Source organism: Ornithodoros turicata, chromosome 1 (genome assembly GCF_037126465.1).
Source record: "Ornithodoros turicata isolate Travis chromosome 1, ASM3712646v1, whole genome shotgun sequence".
NCBI lineage: Eukaryota > Metazoa > Arthropoda > Arachnida > Ixodida > Argasidae > Ornithodoros > Ornithodoros turicata.
Window position 1 is genome coordinate 21,813,554 of NC_088201.1, and position 19,688 is coordinate 21,833,241.

Here is a 19,688-nt window from a genome sequence, read left to right on the forward strand (position 1 = left end):
TCTGATGTGTGCTTTTTGTTCCTGCCTTTAAAAAAAAAAAACGTGTGGTTGACTTGGCAAATTTCAAAGATAAATTTGGAAAATTAAATTTCTCGCAAATTAAATTTGATAAAAGTGCTCGGGAGTCACGGCGAATTCTCCCCGAGATAAATAGCGTTGACCCCATAGTGTTCAGACAAGTAGACTTTCTTTTTTTCTTTTTTTTTTTTCACGTTAAGTGAAACACCTATCTCCTATCAAGAATTATCAACTTATCAACTTATGATGATACAAAGTATGGAGCACCTAAATTACACGCTTTCGCGCAGCGTCTGCACTAGAGCCCTGCACCATCCACGGATGGAAGTGGATATCCTCGGATATCTGCAAGATACTTACGGATTCAGATGAAAATTTAGCACTTTCTGCGGTGTGCGGATTGGATGCAGATGGCGCGAGGTCGGATGCGGATATACCGCGTGCTGTAATTTTTCCACCATCAATTTATTTGTATTGCGCGCCAACAGCGAGCGCATGCTCGGGTTCACCTTTGACCATGCACGGCCAAGACGGGAGAGAAGGCATTCTGGCGTCTCGAACCGCGCAAGCACCAACGAAGTAGCAGGGTGTCGGAGCGAACCGAAAAAAAAAACGCTATTTTGGTGCGAACCAGAACGGAATCGAAACCGTATACGTTTTTTTTCTCTCAGGAGGGAAACCGAAAAATTTATTTAACAATTTTCGGTCCAAGAAAAAAACTTTGCCGGTTTGGACTACGAATAGACGAATTAAACTGAAGTCGTGTGTTCTGAAGTCATGTCATGGATACTTTACGAGGGTTACGGTTACGGTGGAATGTATGTCGGTATACTATGACCCTTAGGCTCCCTTTGTAACGTTTTATCGTTCGCGCACATAGACTTAGAGGTACATGTGACCGGTTGTGACTCTCTACCAATGTGCCTTAGTTTTTGTTTTAATTTCATCCGTCCAAACTCTCCTCAACTAAAGAACGACCCAAGGGGGCTGCGTAACGGCCTCTCTATCAGTAATGTCGCGCAACGTGTCCCTTGTCTGAGAGCAGCGAAGTTGAATACATGTAGGTATTCACAAGGGCAAGCGCGTGCGAAGTGGCGCCTCTTTTGTGGACAGGACACGAAGAAAAGAAAACGGAGCCCTCGAGTGCGTTTGTGAGTGAAGGTGTTCCTCGATTTGCGTCGTACTGGTGCGGTAGTGCTTGCTGGCGAGGAAGCAGCAACAGACATTCGGATGGGACGCGATCGCACCAATCCAGCAAGAAAGTACTTTACGTATGACATCACGACAAACAAGTCCGTCTGTATCATGCGCTCCAAGAAAGGAGAAAGCCTATTTTGAACAGACAGTCACCTACAGGAACCAGGAGCTACCAATTTCACCGCTGCCTATTCATATTAAATACCATGTATGCGGAATAAACGGGTTTACATTTAGCAACATTGATTTTTTTTCTGGGAATGAATATGCCCACCAGAAGCGGAACCGGTTCAAACCGGTATGGACTGTTATTTTTTTGCTCCGGAGCAGAACCGGTATCGGACCATTTATGTTAGAACCGGAACGAAAACCGGAACAAAAAACGTGTCTGTTCGACACCCTGCTAGGTAGCGTTCCACGCGTTCCAGAAGTCTCCATATCGCGTTTGTTGAAACGTTTACCGTTGCTTGTCGTCGTGAGTCCTTCCGTGACAGCATGGAGGGTTCCGAAATTATACCAACATGCTTCCGGCTGTCTTTACGCGTCCTTCGAAACGTGCGGATTTTGCGGATCGGATGCGGATGGTGAGTTTTGCTCAGCGGATCAGATGTAAAATGTTGTGTATGCTGCGGATCGGATGCGGATAACGCCTGCGCGGATGCGGGTCGGATGCGGATGCCAAAAATCTCATCCGCACAGGGCTCTAGTCTGCACCAATCTGCACTTTGTGAAGCCTGATGATCACCAGACTTGATGTAACACGAAACACAGACCCTGCACGAAAGCTTGGAATTAGCTGCACCATACTTTGTATCCTCATTTTTGTCACTTCAACGTTGCATTAAAATGTCCATTTGGGCCTGTTGGTGGTATAGGAGTTGCATTCTACTAAAAGCGCTAAAAACACGAACCAGGACAACAACACAGCGTTCGTGTTTTTAGCGCTTTCAGTCTTAGTAGAATGCAACGTTAATCTCTGGACCAGTGGTTTATGTCGAATCCCAAGCAGGGGGTGTTGCCAAAAATGGGGGGGGGGGGGGGGACACAGGGAGGTTAGGGGTGGTGGTGATGACATTCCTTGAGATTGAAGAAAGACTACGAACAGGAAGCAAAATGCCATTAATTATATTTGGACGGCAACTGGACTAATTTGTATGGCACTTCGATTAAAATGGGCGGGAAAATCTGTACCTGTAGATATGAGAAACTCGAAGGCTAAGCCTCGTAGCATCAACATCAACTACGGATCACGCTACGGTACGGATACGGCAACGGCATATGAGATGTAACCGATGTAATCCATAGACACATACCTCTCAATTTCGGTCGTTTTGGTAAGCTAAGCTTCAATACATTCATTAGTGGCCTATTAAATCCTGTCTAACCTGTCCATCAATGCACAAAAACTTGTTTATCTGTTCATTGTTGTGTTGATGTCTATGACCGTTCGGTGCAACTCTCGAATTCGACAGATACGGCTCTGCCGAAAGTTACAGAAGCGCTACCAAACTTTCGTTATTTTACATTGGCAAACAAAATATTTTCCGAACAACTTCAGACTGCAGTAGTTGCCGTCCAGCGAATTCTTAACCCCACAAATCTGGTTTTTCTTTCAGCATTGTTCATCTAAAGGGCAATGAAACTCAAGGTAAAGTCTGGCACTGTGACTTTCCTGGTCGAAAGTAGCTCAGAAACTCTCTTGTCTGAACTACTTCCTAAGTTGGCCAACATATATAGGGGAATAATGCATATACAGCACCTATGCAGTGAAATAGAGAAGCTGGCAAATCACATGATGGCAGAAAAATCTTGCCAATCCAAGAGTTGTGCATTCAGCCCCCAAGATGCTGCACAGACAATCCTGAAGGTTACCACCGAGGCCCAAGCTAGAGTATCAAATAGCCAGCAAGAATCTGGAACATGTGTGTCTGAAAGCCTCATCTTTAACACTGTGGAAATGCTAAAGAACACTGTTTCAGCTACTGCACTCGATGTTGAAAGCTCTGGGAAAATTTTGGAAAGCCTCTCTGCAAAAAATCTAGAAATGTACCTTCCAGATGAGGATGTTCATTTGTGGTGGGCTGGGAAAGAGTTGACAAGAGGTAAAAAATTGTCAGACTTTGTGGGTAAAAATGAAAAGACAACTATACTGGCAGTGCTAGGTCCAAGAGCACCCATTAAAGAAATGGGAAATAGTAGCCCAGCCCAAGCAGATTTTCTGCTTTCGCAGCTTAAAAGGCAGCACGAAGTGCAGTTTTTAGAAGCCAGCACCAATGTGGATACAAAATCTCTCCAAAAAGCAGTTCAAGGACTTGGTGAAATAAAGTGGAAGCCATAATGGATATGACTTGTGCACTGCTTATGTCATTGTGCTGGAAAACCATTAAGAAAAATTTATTTTAGCTCCCCTGAATTCATGTACAGTAACTGCTTCAACAGCAAAGATGAAAATGCTACCAAGTTTATTTAAAATACAGAGTTATGGCAAACACAGTATTTTTTACATGTGTCTAAGATATCCAGATCACAAGTGCATTTTCTGAATGGCAGCTGATTGATGTGAAATCAACTCAAGCATAGTATGAAATTATTTCAAATGGTGTTGCAGTAAAAAACTTCAAGCACTGCAGTGGGTAACTTCCGAAAGACAAATAATTGCTTGAAATACTCAGTTATGTACAATCACATGAAGCAAACCATTAGTGCAACAGTTCTGAACTTCAGGACAACACATACTGCTATATTATATTACTGCATACTTAAATTACAAAATGAACATACTGCAACAATAACACAGGCTTTGTCATCCCCACAACAAAATCTCTAGGATTTGTTTGTTTTACATTTACAGATAGTTTAAAAGCTATGGTGATGAAATTACAAGAATTGTTCATTTTTCAAATGTTATCAGGCAATGCCGTATGTATACAACAGAAAACTGTGAAACATCATGACTTCCATATCACCACGTGGAATTGCTCGGCTTTAACTGTCAGGACTATGGTGTAGTCTATGTCATGGCACCAAAGACTGGGTTGTGGCGGCAGATGCTTGGACCACATTCTTCATAGTCTTTCTTTGTGTGGCAGACTTGGTAAAATTCAGGCTACAAATAAAAGTAAACAATCTTTACATTCATGTAGGGAGATACCACTCTTGCGTTAACTATGCAAGATGGATATTGTACGTACTGTAGAAGCCAGCATACTGCCACCAAACCAGACTGCATATCGCTGCATGTGGTGCGAGATGACTTGGACATCCATTGGCTTCGGCTGAAAAGAAGAAAATGATTAAGAACACACATTGTAAGCCACGTTGCGAGCACTGGCTACCAGTACACGAATGCACAAACTTCGGTCATGGATTCAAACATTTCCTATCCTCAGTCCCTTTTATCACTGCACAAGCAGTCTGAAGTATATTCTGTGACACATCCTAAGAGCACATTTAGTGTAACCGCACATGCCATTGTGCACACTTTGTATACAGTGCCACTAACCGTGATGCGACCACCGCTGAGCACTTCGCTAAATTTGAGTCTGGCATCCACAACACGCTTCAGGTCTCGCTGAAGACGGCGACCAAAGTCACGAAACATAGTAGACCCTCCAGACAGGACGATGTTCTGCAAAAAAAAGTTTAATGACTCATCTTGTGGCACCGTTTATTGTGCCGCTCACTGGCATACCTTGTACAGCGGACGTCTCACATCTATCGGACAGCTCTGTATGCAGGTATCAACAATTTCTGATATAGGAGTTGTGAAATCTGGATTGGAAAACTGCGAGAAGACAGAGGGAAGACATTTAGTTGTAAGGGCCGTGTACATGTAAAGAGAAGAGCGATTACCTCAGGATGGAAAAATATTTCGGGCCCAAGGAATCTCTCGTAGCCAACTTCTACACTAAAGGGCTGCTTTGTGACTGCATTCATGCCCTTAAAGCATTTGATCCATTTACCGGGCTCCTGATCGTACTTCGAGAACTCCTTAGCAATGTCTGGACAGATGTAACACAGCTTCTCCTGCAATTACGTGAAAGGCATAATTTTATGACAACCGATCAACGCATGATAATTTACTCAGTCAAGGTGTATGAACCGATGACTTAACATATTTACTTGCGCAATTATCACACTCAAACTCAGGCACCCAAATGTCGGTACTTTCTTTTTTGCGTATCTAGTGCATATGGTTCTGGGAACACCGACCAGAATATAGCGTAGTGCAGTGTACGTACTTTGAGTGCAGAGATTAAATTTTTTCCGAGTGTGTCGCTATATATAGTATGTCGCGTCTGTTTCAGATTTACACAATTTCCATGCATCATCAACTTACCCAACTACTACAGTTGAGTCTCACTATAGTGAGGAGAATATGCTCATTTTGTCAGGTGGAGACATTCCTATAGTACACTTGTGCTGCACACTATTTATTAACCCAGTACATACAGCATAACTTCGGGCTATTTGCAAGAAAGTTTTGCAAGAAAGGAATTCAGTATTGCGTAAGTAACTTTTAGAAAAAGAAAATACGTAACAGGTGGAATGAACTTTCCAATCTTTTTTTCTCCTCTCCATTGACGTTTATCCCCGAAAAACTCACCCTGAAAACTGGCCATACCCACCTTTATGGCTTTGGCAGTTTCCAATGATTGCTCAGGAGGAATGCCAACCTCCCTTTCTCGCAGGAGGTTCTGGATGAAATAGGTTACGTTGCGTCCAGCGATTGGAATGTGCTTGATGCAACTTCCAATTACATAACCTTCAGCCTGCACAGAATGTTCAGAACAATCAATGGCCAAGAATGCAACTCACACACCACTGCTGATCGTCACATTAAAAATCCCTATTTCTAAGACATGCTAAGGAGAACGTGACATCTCAAAAGCTTTCTGCCTGTGGGCGCTGACAGCTTCAGTTCCTGCATTCGTTTAGATTCCATTCTCTACACAACTATTACCCTCACTATACGGCAGTATTACTGGCTCCGATGCAAATAATTGTCTTGGATGTATAAGATATAGCTTGGGATGAGCTGTCACAATCCACACGTTCAGTACATATACTCACAACTGGAATGCAGTGTGTAACACCATCGCCGGAGTCTATCACCAAACCTGTCAAGGTTCGCTCTCCCATCTGACGAGACGTCCAAGAAGCAGCCAAAGCCAGCACAGCCTGCACAGCTATGTAAAGGCCTGGCACATTGAAGGATTCAAACATAATTTCCGCTGTATACTCTCGGTTCTCTGGAGTGTTGAGAGGTGGTTCCGTCTACAAAATAACATTCAGCGGCAGTAAGTACAACGAGGCAGTTCCTCGAGCTGATAATGACTAGTACAACACTAGTATATGAAATTATTACTGGTACTTGCATGACCACCGAATAACTTCAGATTTCAAGCAACCTGACATTGAAATTCAGCAGATACAGTGCACAATGGAAGATTCTGAAGACCTGGTTGTTAATGAAAAATTGTATGGCACTAGTCTCGTTAAATTTTGGACACAATATGTACTCTAAGGCGTACACATGCTGGATGACCCTTGAAATCACTTTATACTACTGAAACCAGAAAGGTAACTGTGAGAGAGACCATAGCCTCACACAAACACAAGAAGCTAGTGAGCCATGTTGAGGGAGGAAGTTCATGTTTGCCCTTCAGTTTTGCTATAATCGCGACAGTACGCACCAGTAGGAAATGGTGGTCTTCAGGTTCTGCTCTCAGGTACTTGAATATCGACTGCTCCCAGAACCGCTCCATAAGGTCCCAGTCTTCGACGATACCATGGCGGATTGGATACTGTGGTGGGGGTTACAATGCAGTACACAACACTTAGCATACCAGACAAAGTAATGATGAACCATTACAACAAAACATTAGTAATCAGGAGGTGTATACCTTCACGGAATAACCTGCAGCATCTAAAGCCTCATCGCCAATGAAGAAGTCAAGGTCATCAATACCCTTGGTAAGTCGTCTCGTAGCTTGATCACCAATCTTGGCACTCTCTCGTATTGCAATAGCTACAAAACACAAACAACCAGATTGTCAAAATCACTGCAATGTGCACATTGGTTTAATTAAGAAACATCACGCACAAAGCTAAATCAACATGTGTCATGCACTTGAACAAGAAACCATGAGACTACGTGCCCGCAATGTGTGATTGCAGGGCACATGGTCACATGGTATTTTGTATGTATTTTGTTAGCTTTTTTGAGTGGGGCTGAACAAAAGAAAAACCCACGCACAGCCAGGGGCGGATCCAGACCCTCTGTTTGGGGAGGGCGGTTTCTTTGTCGGAGCACGTAGTAGAGGAGGGAAGAAAGGGAAATCCAAGGTATAAACTGACTTTTTTTTATCCGCCACAGCACACAGCATACCATGTTGGAAACACCTCAGTTGGGTGTTTCTCAAGGCACCCTACCTATGGCAATTGGCATCCCAGCCCTTAAACGAATAGTTTAAACACTGGCTAATTAATATTATCTAATTAACTGATTAGATAAAATTAAAATTCTGATGACTAGGATACATAACCGCTAACGTTCAGTTGGTTTCATTCATGTAGAGCACTTTTTTATTAAGCAAGCAGCATTTTATTAAGCATTTTTTAAGCAAGTCTTCTTTATTTATTTTTTTAATATTAGTGCATGTTTGTTGGGACACCCTGTACACACATAGAAAGCAGCAATGTGCAACACAGAGGAGGCCTTGCCACTGAATGTGTTTCAGAGTGTGCTGCCTTCCTCATCTTTTCCATGGTTAAACACTGCAGTATGCTACAGACTCCCAGACACCCTTTCACCATTTCTGGTCACACAACACCAACATGACCCAGTGGTGACATACCAGATGGAATGATGAATTGTGGCTCCTTGTTTCCAGCAAAACCAAGCTTTGTGTACCTATAAATTGAACATACATATGAGTGCACTGTTTACAGCATTGGCTTGTGCAGGCTACTTCGAACTGCTGCTCACTATGCATTGTTGTATTGCTATATATTCGTACTGCACTGAAACTTTACTGTGGTATCAACAGCATAATATATTTGCGCATGTGCGTAAGCGGTGACTTGATGAAAGTGCTGCAAATATAGCTGTAGCTAATAAGATGTCACAGAACAGTGATCGAGGCCAGTTAATGAGGCAGGCAAGTATCAGCTTGTGTAAGACGTCTATTGTCATTCAAAAACCAGTCAAGTGTATGCGAGACACACCCTTTGCACGAAAATAAATTATCAGCTAGCAGACCGAACAGTTCCCCTACCCAAACAACCACTGGTGTTCGCATAAATTATCACGGAAAAGCAAGTAATTATGGAGGAAAGAACAAAACCCAATTGTAAAATGCGTATATGAGTATATCTGATAACACGCCGGATGGATCACGTAAGCGATGAGGCATCCCACCGCACCCGTTTAGGTTTAGTTGCAACTCCGGGTGTTTAACTTTGCACCTGAGGGAGAGATAATTTCGTGTGCCACAGTAACTTACCCTGTGCCATTATCTATCACGATGGCAGGTAGTCGGTTGGCCATGATGACAACCAGCGAAACGAGTGCTTAGAAGGCGTATCCTACCACAACTCAACTTTTATTCACAGCCTCCTCACGCACAATGCAAAGTCTGTCATTCCGGAACCGGAACCGGCAATCTTGACTACAGCGTGGCTAGAAGCACAAAAGCACCAGAGGTGATCCGTGCTCGTTGTGCCGCCGCGCCGCTGACGTCGACCATGCACAGTCGACAATTACATTTAACACGATTTATCAGTGATCTCATACGGTTTCTTTCATTCTTTGTATCAAAATACACTGCACTGCTATAAATCAAAATCAACCAGTAAAACTTTGTGACCAGTTATCACAAAATCAATAGCTAGATCTAGAAACGAAAGTGGGACTTTCATGCATCTGTAACCACCACTCCATAACATATACATATAAAAAGGCGCTTGTGTGTGCGCGATATTGGATATTCACGTATTCACCATATTCACAAAGGTATTCACCGCTAGACGACAAAGCCGCAAACGGCTGAGACTAAGCCGCTAAGCTAAGCTAAGCCAAGCCATGCCATTTTGCTACCGGTGTAGGCAGTGTAGGTTTACGTTCTGAATTTCAACGTTTATTTGAAGATGCCATTGTTGTTTGCTGTGCATTAAAGGCGCGTTGTCCAGATGCGGATAGGTAACATTGGAAAAGTAAACATTGCTTGGTAAGTTGAGTTCATGTTATGCGATGGGAAACTTCTAGTGTGGACATGCGAGTTTTTGCGAAGCCTACCACGTGTGCTTCGTGAAGACCGGTATCTTATTCTGTTCTTACTTACTGTACAGGAACATTATTTGCTTTCCGTGTCTTGGCTATGCTTGCTTACATTTCATTTGACGGATCTCCTTTGCTAGACTGATGTGATATTTGCATTTCAGGACCCTACTCACATTTGCAGGGATAGGTGGCTTCATCGTTGCTAAGCATCTCGTAGACAAGCAGCGCTATGAAGCTATGAAGGTTCGGGAGCGCATGAGAACATGCAACAAAGGAGAATATGAGACCGACAGGAAGTTTACATTCTGAGTAACACTTGAGAGTTGACATCGTTTTGTAAGCAAGAGCTTTGAAGCAAGGTAACGAAATGGCAGCAGGAGGAAGCTTTCAGCTTGACCCTTCTAAGTTGCAGCTGGTGGCAGACTTGGAGATTGAAATGATGTCCGATATGTATAACCGCATGACAGCAGCATGCCAGAGAAAATGTATCCCAACAAAATACAAGGAACCTGACCTTTCGAAAGGTGAATCGGTTTGTTTGGACCGATGTGTTGCCAAATACTTGGACATTCATGAGCGCATTGGTAAAAAGTTAACAACCCTTTCCATGCAAGATGAAGAAATGATGAAGAAAATGCAGGAACAAACTCCTGCTGCTGCAACGCAGCCATCACATTAGATACTAGCGAGTTTTACGATAAATCAGTATTGTTTAGCCTCATCATGTAACTCAAGTGTGTTGATGTAGAATAGCTAGGATATCATAAAGCTCTTGCATTTCACAAATGCTGACCTGTTGTTTGCCTTTGAAATTCCTGGGAAGTAAAGTAGGTGGCTTGGGCTACAGTCGTAGTTGTGATAGTCTTGACCTATTGAATGCTTTGGTTAACTTGTGCCACTCTAATGGGGACTGAAGTGTCCAGAATGGATTTATGTTTCAAGTATTACTTAAAAATTTGAAATCTAGTCACCATGGAGGTTGTCCCATTTGGAAACCGCACATTTCACCTAGTGCTGTTTCCACTTCTCAAAACATTTTTTTTTTTTTGCTGTTTTCTTTTGAAACGGCAAAGGGCTGTCTCGTCACATTCATTTGAATCTCTCGAACATCCTGAAATCTTTCAACTGTATGGGAGACAATGTTGGGCTAAACGTGCGTATTGTCAAGGGGACTACCGTGAATGTTGATGAAGTTGCAAATTTATATCTTCTTGAAATATGTGTCCATTCTAGATACTTATTGATCAGCCGTCGTATAAACAGGCACTATAAACAAGTATAACATAAAACGTATGCCTGCAGTGCTCTGAATGTAAAATTCTCGTTTTTTTTTTTTAGTTTTATGTGAGGTGTATAAATGCTCGGGCACTGTGATAAATACCACTCGTCAGTCCTCGTCATAACTGAAATGGGGAAAGTAGCACCATGCTTTCTCTTTCCCGCCTAGACCTTGAGCAACAATGGCGGCAATTGCATGTGTGGGTGTGCTAGGGCTGCCATTGTTGCTCCAAGGTCGTGGCGGCAAACGTCAGAGGATGGCGGTACTTTCCCCAATCCAGTGACTTTAAAGCAGCCCAGTCGAAAGTGGCATACGTGTGGACAGGGATGGGCATAAATACATTTTTTGAGTATTTAAATATAAATACAAAATACTTTGTTGACAGGGGTATTTAAATACTCTTCATAAATAGTTTTTAACATGAGTATTTAAATACAAAATATAAATATGGTATTTAAATACCGTAACTACTACCATAAATACTGTGAGGAAGATGTCATCTGGAATTACAGAAACAATTATGATCATAAGGACAAATCAGCAAGAAAGAATAGCATTTATTTGTTAGATTATAATGGCGATTTTAATATTAGAAATTTCTCAACGACTGCTGCTTTTAGGCATCTTCTGTTCGGCCGTACAATCAGATTCGCAAAGGAGAACAGCATCTCCACAGGTGCCGATGAACAAATGCTTGTATTAAATTTGACGAAGATGCTTCGTAGAACAATGTAATCGGGTAGTCACGACCGTTGTCCGCAACAACAGTGGAAAACTCGCCATCTAAAATGGTTTGTCGCATGCGCATGCTAGCGCAAACCTGGCATAATTGCGCCCCAAACTCGCCCTTCTTCCCGAAAGGTCAAATGCAGGGCAACTTTAAGATATGAGTCAGTATATTCTGTATTTAAGAGTATTTATCAAGTATTTACAAGAATAAATACCCGAAAATTTGTATTTAAATATAATTATAAATACATTTTTCAAGTCTGTATTTAAATACAAAATATAAATACATGTATTTATATTTTAAATAGTATTTTAATTACAATGTATTTAAATACTGCCCATCCCTGCGTGTGGATAACCAAACTAAAATGGCCAGGGGGTATCCAGAATGTTCCTGGTATTACATGTCTAGATTTAGAAGCTGAGCCCTGGATAACTGAGTGCTGTTTTAATGAAATTGGGACTGTTCAGACGTTACTTTGTATGGGTCCCAAATTGTCTTAGGTAACCATGTTTTAAATAAGTGGGCATGATAATGCATTACTGCTACCAAGTCTGGTTTAGTGAGTTTGATTTGAGGGACTAAGAAGTCAATTATTAGCATGGTCAGCTGCACTAGCTCCAGCAGATTCTTTGTGTTTTCCCCTGGGTTATCACCTTCACTTAGTGAATACGGCGAGAAGTGTACTCTACAGCCCCTTCTCGTTTGGTTTCCTAGAATAGTAATAAGATGACAAAAAATTATGCAGGAAATTGGAAGACAGCTACAGTCGTTCACAGGAATGTGGTACCAATCTTGTTTGGCATGTACTTGCATGCATCCCACTCTTTCATGAAAAGATGAACTCTGTAATGTATGGTGATGCTATAGATTTTGACATAGGGTGTGTACCACTCAGAAATAGGAGGTAATTGTATATAACAATTTTCAGTAGTACAAATTTGATTCAACATGGACATTCTTCACATGTGCTGAAGCTAGAATGTTTAAGACACAGACACAAAAAAATGTCTTTGAGGTGATTGGAAGGATTGCTCAGGGTACCCATAGGATTGCCCAAACCTAAAGGTTTAGCCTGATGGACATCACGTGGGGGGATCGTGCATCCTGGGTCGACTTCACAGTGGGTCTACCTCTGACTACAAGGGTTGAGCACAATAGACCTCTACCTCTGAGGTTGGTAGACAGACTGAAACCGAAACAAATCAGAAGGGAAGGGCTGGGTTCCATGAATGGCCACTTGTTCGCTGCCTCCTATTGAAAGAAAAGTAGGACCGAAGGTCGCATCCCTTTCAGGGACCATCGTAATCCCCTCAAGACTGGTTTTCGGGCGCGACCTTGTTCGGCTCTAGCTTCGAGTGTAGTTCTACTCTACCAAATTGGTGGCACTGTCGAGCATTATGACGTCATTTGTTTACAAATAGGGAGAGGTCTATTGATATGCAAAAAAGGCAGCATGATTTGGAGAAAGTGAAAGTTTATTGAAAAATATAGAAAAAGGGCTTGCCATTTACAGTATCATGGTTGCCAAATCAAACTTTTTTTTGAGGTAATGTTGGATGGGTGCTCAACACTACAGGCAACACATTCCTGTAAGTACAAGACAAAGTCCTGTGCCACATGATTGAACATGTCCAGAGGAATAGTATGCACTATTTCGTGTCCGGCCCTTAGAGGTCAGCCGGTTATTGGGAACATGTGGTGAATGTGGTACTCTTTAGGTAACCCTACAAGAAGTCTGAAACGGACAACGCCACTGAACACTCAGACCAAAAATTACTCCAAATCTGGAAATTGGGCAACCAGAAAACAGAGTGCAAGACAGTTATGGACAGCCATGGTAGCCCCTGCAGTTGCCCAGTCTTTTTGGTTTATCTTAGAGATGCTGTGGGGAAAATTCTCCCAAACATATTGGATTGTGGGATGTAGGCCCTTGTCAGGTGTTCAGAGGAATATGCATACAGATGCTTCCCTCTTGCAGCCAATGTGTGAATAGCAAAGCCCATTATCACATGATTGCAACACTCCGGAGCAGCCCCTGCACCAAAAAATCTAAATCCCCATCAACAGCAACATTTCAAATGTGGGTGGGCAACTCTGTAGCTTTCAGGGGCAAATGCTTCCAGACTTACTTGCATTTATAAGCAGCACATGTCAGGCATGAGAGCATTAAAACTTATACTGGCAGTGAGGTGACAAGTGGTGATTATTGCGTTTTGGAACTGGCACAATTATCACAACAATTACTCAATTCCCTTTCTCGTCACCTGAGTTAAGAGCACAGCTTTTTTTTATATAAGGTCACTCTTCTGTTCCACACTGTTTCACCAAAGCACTGATAGACATCCATATTGCATTTTCCTTCAATATAGTCTCTGATATTTTCAACAACGTTAATATTCATACTCAATGAATCAAGATTTTGAAATTCTTTTTTCCCCTCTCTTCTCATACGCCTTGATGCATTCCTGTAACATTTCCAGGTCTGTGCTTCAAGAAGCAGAAAATCTGTGTATCTGCATGTTGTTTCCAAAAAGCTTTTTAGTCCTACGTCGCCGTGATTGAGGTGAATCCACATTGTCACAGAGAAGCAAAATGTAATGTCGAAGTGTGTCTGCTGTAACTTTTTGAGATATGTAAGAAGGGTAGGTTGGCAATGTTCATCCATAACATCCAAGCACATGTAGTGCACTGAATTTGGAAATGGGTTCGACTGTTGCGCACGCTGGATCAGCTCAGCATCGAGGTCTATGCCCAGAACGTGCACGTCAGTTCCTTCACTGCTGGTCAGGTACTTGTACAGGCATATTGTTAGCTCCTGGATCAGAAAATATGCCATGGTGTCAATATTAATATAAGTATTACAAAACATCAATAAATCTGAATAACATGACAGGAGCAAATCATGTAACAGCAGATGCAGCCCAGACAAATTACTCGGACTCGTATAAAATGTAAATGTCATTAGGAATAGCAAACAGTTCATAGCTAGTGGAATGCACAGGCTTTCTCCGTGGGAAAAAGCTCAAAATTAGGCAAAGGCAAATTTATGAAAAGAACAAAGCAGGTAGGCCGACAAGCTGGTGTAAATGCAAAGAGGGTAGGATTTCCTTCAAACTCAGTAGGGAATAGAAAGCCAGAACAAAGTCTCATAAAACATATAACAGAATAACAAAGACTTAGACCCAATGCACATTTTTTACTTGAGCCCTAAGTGACAGTGGGCATAATAAGCATTGATCCATTAACCTTCAAAACTGGAAATTACTGGAAAAAAAACATTACTCAATCAATGCTTGTCTCAGAGCCTGAAGATGCCGGTGGATGCTCAGTGGGAAAATTGTAAGGCACATGTGGGACCAATTCGTTCGTCCCAAGTTGTAAATAGAGGTTAGACGCGATAAACTCAGGTCGACCTATTCCCTGTTCACCTGTTTATAGCACGAACTCGTACAATGACTTTTCAGCACAAGGAAATAAGTGGAAAAGGCAATAAATATACCGTCTTACACCGGTATTGCATCCTATATCAAGTGCCACAATTCTGTGTTTGTTCGTCCAAGCGCGCACCACAAAGTTTTCCGGAAGGAGTCTGACACGTTCTTCTGGCTTGTTAAATTGGTAGTAATTGATAAAATTTCCATATTTCGCAGCACCTGGAGCTTGAGTGTACATCTCTCTAAATAGCAGACTGCTCATTACAAAAGACGAACAGTTTTTCTGCTATGGTGACAACATCCAGATTAGCATACTGTGAACCGCTGTACATAGCTAGTTTCTTGCACGTGGACGTAATCCATGACGTGACGACGCGAAGTATCTAGACATCTAGACCATCTAGACTATTGTAATTTAGACCAATCTGAACGCCATCGTGATCGTGCCACCCACGTGGTGCCATGCCAGTACCAATTACCAAAGCCAAAGCCAAAGCTTGCAGGCTGCGGACTGAGTCACGTGGTCGTGGTCACGTCAAGTTGGCGAAGTGTGAAGTCGTGTAGTTCCGAGCGTTGCTGTTCTCTTTCATCTCATTTGTATGCATGTGTGCATCCTGTGATGTTGCATTTCGTGTCTTGTATTGCAAGACATTCGGCTCATTCTTAACGAGAAAAAATGGCTGTTGACGATGTCATCAACGAGGTATGCTGTCAACTACACGAAACTGATCGTACATGCACCACATGTGTACCATATATTCAACGATAACGGCAGTTTTGTGTTTGCACAAAAAATGACCGAGAACACAGAAATGCGGGAATAAAATACGGACGCGCAAACAACGAAGACACGCTTTCTTTGCTGCAATTGCGTGTGTTTAACTCTCACTATAGTGGCAGCTGAAAGTTCTCATTCGGAGCACTCTTTATGAATTGAACATCTAAACTTACTCTTGCTCGCTACTGCCAAAAATGTGTTTGTATTCAATCTGCTTTCCTCACTGCAAGAATTCCAAACCCCAAGTTACAAGTACCACCTCCGCAGATTAAGTAGCACTCAATAGACAAGGACATGCACACACGGTTAGAACACTAACAACAACAACTTTGTTATATGTTGTTGTTAGTGCGCTAATCGTGTGTGTTCGTCCTTGTCTATTGAGTGCTACTTAACCTGCAGTATGTACGGAAAAGCCCAGTTAGATGTTTTAAGAACCACCTCTTCGAATCTGTTCAGGCTTTAGGTTGCAAGCCTACCTTAATACATATGACTTGATTTTTACTTACACTTACTCAACCTTAGAGTTATTAATTAGAGTATGCCTATCCTATATGGGACCCTCACCACGCAAACCTTTCCCAAACAGTAGAAATGGTGCCTAAAGCGTGCAGTGTGTTATATCTTATATAACTACGACTCCACCAGTAGCATATCTGCAATGAAATCCCTGCTTTCACTCCCCCCATTAGATCTACACGTAAGGTTGCAAGACTCTGCCTGTTTCACAAAATTTTTTGCAACAGCACGTTAGACATGATAATGACAGCATCGTTTATCTCCCCATGATTTGACCATGGCAATAAAGCCTGGTTACATGCAGCTATCACAATTAGTTCTTAACTCTCTCGGATGCCAAATTCCCAAGCACAGGAATAGTCTCCAATTGCTATAATTTATGACCAACAAGAATTCAAGACAGCTAAACATATCCTGGATAATTAATGCTATTACAATTCGTGACACTGTAACATATTTCAATATCGAGTGCTAATTTCTTTTTCTCTTCTTGTGAAAAAGTGAATTTTCTTCATTATCGTATCGTACTGTTTGTAAATAAGCACATTTTCTTTGTTGTTGTTTCTACTGTACTATGTTTCTATAAAGGTCCATACTGTACAACAATATATTCTTGTTTTGATTCACGACTCAGTGACATGTCTTCCCTCCGTTATGTAATGCCCTCCAAGGGCATTTAATGTATTATCAAATAAATAAATAAAATCTTTTATATTTTCATTATAGGATCCTGATCTGTATGATATCACTGACTTTACCACATCGACAGACTGGGAGAGGTAAGCACATGCCATTTTAGATCCACACAGAATGCTGCACATGACTGGCACGAGGTTTGTGTGGGGCCAAGCTGGTGTTACTGCAAGTTGCTACTTTGCTATAATGAAGTGCCCTTCGCTGGGCTTTCTGCAGTTTCTTACAGCCCCCTTGCTGTGTTCTTGCACATTGCCTCATTGTATCGGTTCTGGCTACAGTGCTACTTTTCACTTGTATGCTGTAGATGCTGTGCTCTGTTACTGTAACGTTCATGTATGGCTTTGGGCATGATTGCAAAAGCAAACTATACTGAAATATCTTTTGTAAAAACTTTTTTTTCATAAATAATGTGAATTTGTACAACCAACATTTTTCTGACTTGTTACTTTGAAAAAGATCTGAGAAATTTCAATATTTATTCATGCCTGGTGTAACCAATGTCAGTATAAGATTGGTGCTCTTAATTTCTGTTTATGGTTATTAAATTTTTGGTAAAATAATTGTTGGATAACCGATTTTGGTAATAACAGTGAATTACTTTTCCAAAGAAATCCTTACATCATAGAGGAATGTTATGCAGGTGTGTCTGTGTGTGGATTGTGTACGTGAAGACTATTGTCACTGTAGACCTAATAAATTTGCAGAGGTTAATTTTGTTCATCCCAACCAAATCTGCATGTGTGAATGTATTCTATTATACTGTACATGCGATCCGGTTGTGAAAGACAAAGACAATGTACATGGAATTGTTTTTTGCACATTTGTGACAACTTTTCTCTGCGGGGTTCAGATAGTGGAGTACCCTTGTATTTAGTAGGAGTCGCTGCCACTGGAGAAACCACTGGTGTGTATGAGTGGACCTGAAAGGCCCAGTTCACTATCATCACGCTGCATTACAACAGCGCAGTAACATAATGTCTGCTTGCATAGGCAGCCGAGGAAAAATTGTAGCATTTGCATTGCACGATCATGTCATGCTGTTGAAAGGAGAAATGGAAAGAGAGACCAAAGCCGGTGCATTACCACCCTGATCCTGATCCTGATCCTGATCCTGATGTCACTCACTACAATGAGAAGCAGTGAAAGGCTCAAAAACGTGATACTGGCATGGGCACGCACTTTGTCTGACATCACTTCCTATTTGTACAATGCATTAAAGAATAGGTGACAAAGCTGAGGAATAGCATTGGCAATCTTTCTTCTCGTTTTGACCCTTGCTGGGAAATAGTTGCATGGTGCCCATGGAAATTCTTTCATAAGGTACTACCAATGCTTATGTTTCAGGACTGAAACATGTTGCACTAGATTGACTGAATTTACCTTATTTTTCTAACCTTTGATCATGTGTTCTGTTTTAGATTTGTGGCTTCAATTGAGGCTGTGATACATGAATGGAAGCTGACTTCATTAAAGCCCGTTAGTCCTCTAAATGAGGTATGTCACACAAAATGCACCAAGATATCACTGTTGGGTGAAATATGGCTTTGTCTTGATGCCACATCCTCATTAATACACCATAGGCTGCAATGTCACCATCAGCCCGAGCGTAATGCAGCAGCAGCTTATGCATGCAATGTGTGTTAATCTATGATTGTGTTTGGACAGTATAATACTACTTATAATTTAATCGTAATTTGTACACTGGGAGTAACTGGAAAATATTCCCGTACTGTGTGTGCCCACCGTGAAGCTACGGGTTTTATTTATGACTGTATAATGGATGTGTGTGCTTTACATATCTTGGAATCGGTGATGTCTGCTTTGAAGTGTATAAATTCAGTAGCTTTCATTTCCTGCAGAGCGAACTTGCAAATGGCACTTGGGAAATGTCATCTGAAGACATAAGTTTTGCACGATTTGGTTTCACGATAACGCGACATTACTTAGCTTCTGCTGTAAAACATGATGACAACATGTCCATTGAAGGTGAGCAAGGAAATATGACTTCAACTGTCATTTCTGCGTTTATCTAAATTTTGGACAACGTTTTGCGTACAAGGTTCCTCCGATGATCTACCTCCATTTGCACTGGAAGATATGGTAACCTTTGGGAATGATTTTCCCCCACGTGCACACTACCTCGTCCGTTGGTAAGCTTCATTACAGCATGTTGAACTCGAGATTTTGAGGGCAGGAACGATAAGGGAAGGAATGAGGCAGTAAAGGTCCTACATGTTTTAACAAACGGTTTTCCGTGTCACATGTTGGCTCCCTGAGGTCTAAAATTATTCAGTTTACATTTCAAACAAAATTCTGGAAAAGAATTGCAACTCGAATGCAATGGGAATCGGTGTGTTATCAACAGAACTTAGATGTGGCATAGTTCCCAGCACTGGTCTTACCTTTGTGTTGTTCTTTTCTTACAGGTATGGCATCCGTGACTTCTTAGTGATAACACCTAACCCTGACGATCAAATTGTTGGTACAGAAGATAGAGCAAAATTGCTACTCAGTTCAGTCTGCTTGGCATTGAGTAACTCAAAATGGTGCGTTGTGCTCTTATTCAATAATGTAATTCGTAACCAGGGATTGTAGGATTTCATTTGTTGCGGAAAAATGCAGGAATGTGCGAAAATTGAGACTTTTGAGTTTGGTCACAGATAAACACAAATGTGTGTCCCCCCCCCCCCCCCGTCTCTCACTCCTTCCTGCTATCCTCTCCATGTGTCCATGTCTTTACGCCATTCGTA

The 19,688-nt window shown here is 41.8% G+C and overlaps 4 protein-coding genes across 5 annotated transcripts in view; 2 read left to right on the forward strand and 2 right to left on the reverse strand.

The window, feature by feature from the left end:
* Positions 1-1,722: 1,722 nt before the first annotated feature.
* LOC135377627 (cilia- and flagella-associated protein 298-B-like) lies at positions 1,723-3,562 on the forward strand. The gene is made up of 2 exons (XM_064610191.1): positions 1,723-1,799; positions 2,832-3,562. Exon 2 carries the CDS (start codon positions 2,852-2,854, stop codon positions 3,551-3,553), a length of 702 nt encoding a protein of 233 aa, XP_064466261.1. The 5' UTR covers positions 1,723-1,799; positions 2,832-2,851; the 3' UTR covers positions 3,554-3,562.
* A 98-nt stretch (positions 3,563-3,660) lies between these two features.
* LOC135377626 (actin-related protein 3) lies at positions 3,661-8,882 on the reverse strand. Its single transcript, XM_064610190.1, has 11 exons — positions 8,724-8,882; positions 8,076-8,131; positions 7,122-7,246; positions 6,912-7,022; positions 6,289-6,492; positions 5,844-5,987; positions 5,068-5,241; positions 4,907-4,999; positions 4,718-4,843; positions 4,407-4,490; positions 3,661-4,321 (listed from the first exon to the last, which is right to left on the reverse strand). Exons 1-11 carry the CDS (start codon positions 8,765-8,767, stop codon positions 4,226-4,228), a joined length of 1,257 nt encoding a protein of 418 aa, XP_064466260.1. The 5' UTR covers positions 8,768-8,882; the 3' UTR covers positions 3,661-4,225.
* A 4,085-nt stretch (positions 8,883-12,967) lies between these two features.
* On the reverse strand, positions 12,968-15,328 carry LOC135397469 (pre-miRNA 5'-monophosphate methyltransferase-like). 2 transcript variants are annotated; one of them, XM_064629076.1, is made up of 2 exons: positions 15,019-15,328; positions 12,968-14,326 (listed from the first exon to the last, which is right to left on the reverse strand). In XM_064629076.1, the coding sequence occupies exons 1-2, from the start codon at positions 15,205-15,207 to the stop codon at positions 13,781-13,783; spliced, it is 735 nt and encodes a 244-aa protein (XP_064485146.1). In that variant the 5' UTR covers positions 15,208-15,328; the 3' UTR covers positions 12,968-13,780. The 2 variants fall into 2 exon arrangements, with proteins under 2 accessions (XP_064485146.1, XP_064485153.1); XM_064629083.1 differs by having other exon boundaries at positions 15,011-15,328.
* A 173-nt stretch (positions 15,329-15,501) lies between these two features.
* The window catches only part of LOC135377633 (rab3 GTPase-activating protein catalytic subunit-like), a 93,055-nt gene continuing 88,868 nt past the window's right edge, over positions 15,502-19,688 (forward strand). Inside the window, exons 1-6 of the mRNA XM_064610201.1 lie at positions 15,502-15,648; positions 16,969-17,021; positions 18,357-18,432; positions 18,798-18,924; positions 18,998-19,088; positions 19,365-19,484. Of these exons, the coding sequence (XP_064466271.1) occupies positions 15,622-15,648; positions 16,969-17,021; positions 18,357-18,432; positions 18,798-18,924; positions 18,998-19,088; positions 19,365-19,484 (494 nt within the window). The 5' untranslated portion in view covers positions 15,502-15,621. The remainder of the gene's footprint in view (positions 15,649-16,968; positions 17,022-18,356; positions 18,433-18,797; positions 18,925-18,997; positions 19,089-19,364; positions 19,485-19,688) is intronic.

Bases quoted from the DNA above. Each gene is read 5' to 3' on its own strand.
- LOC135397469 (XM_064629076.1), bottom strand. From the start codon at position 15,207: ATGAGCAGTCTGCTATTTAGAGAGATGTACACTCAAGCTCCAGGTGCT. The intron at 14,327-15,018 runs GTAAGACGGTAT...TTTCTGATCCAG, and splicing joins ATATAGGATGCAATACCGGT to GAGCTAACAATATGCCTGTA.
- LOC135377627 (XM_064610191.1), top strand. From the start codon at position 2,852: ATGAAACTCAAGGTAAAGTCTGGCACTGTGACTTTCCTGGTCGAAAGT.
- LOC135377626 (XM_064610190.1), bottom strand. From the start codon at position 8,767: ATGGCCAACCGACTACCTGCCATCGTGATAGATAATGGCACAGG. The intron at 5,988-6,288 runs GTGAGTATATGT...CATTCTGTGCAG, and splicing joins TTACACACTGCATTCCAGTT to GCTGAAGGTTATGTAATTGG. The intron at 5,000-5,067 runs GTAATCGCTCTT...GTCTTCTCGCAG, and splicing joins AAATATTTTTCCATCCTGAG to TTTTCCAATCCAGATTTCAC.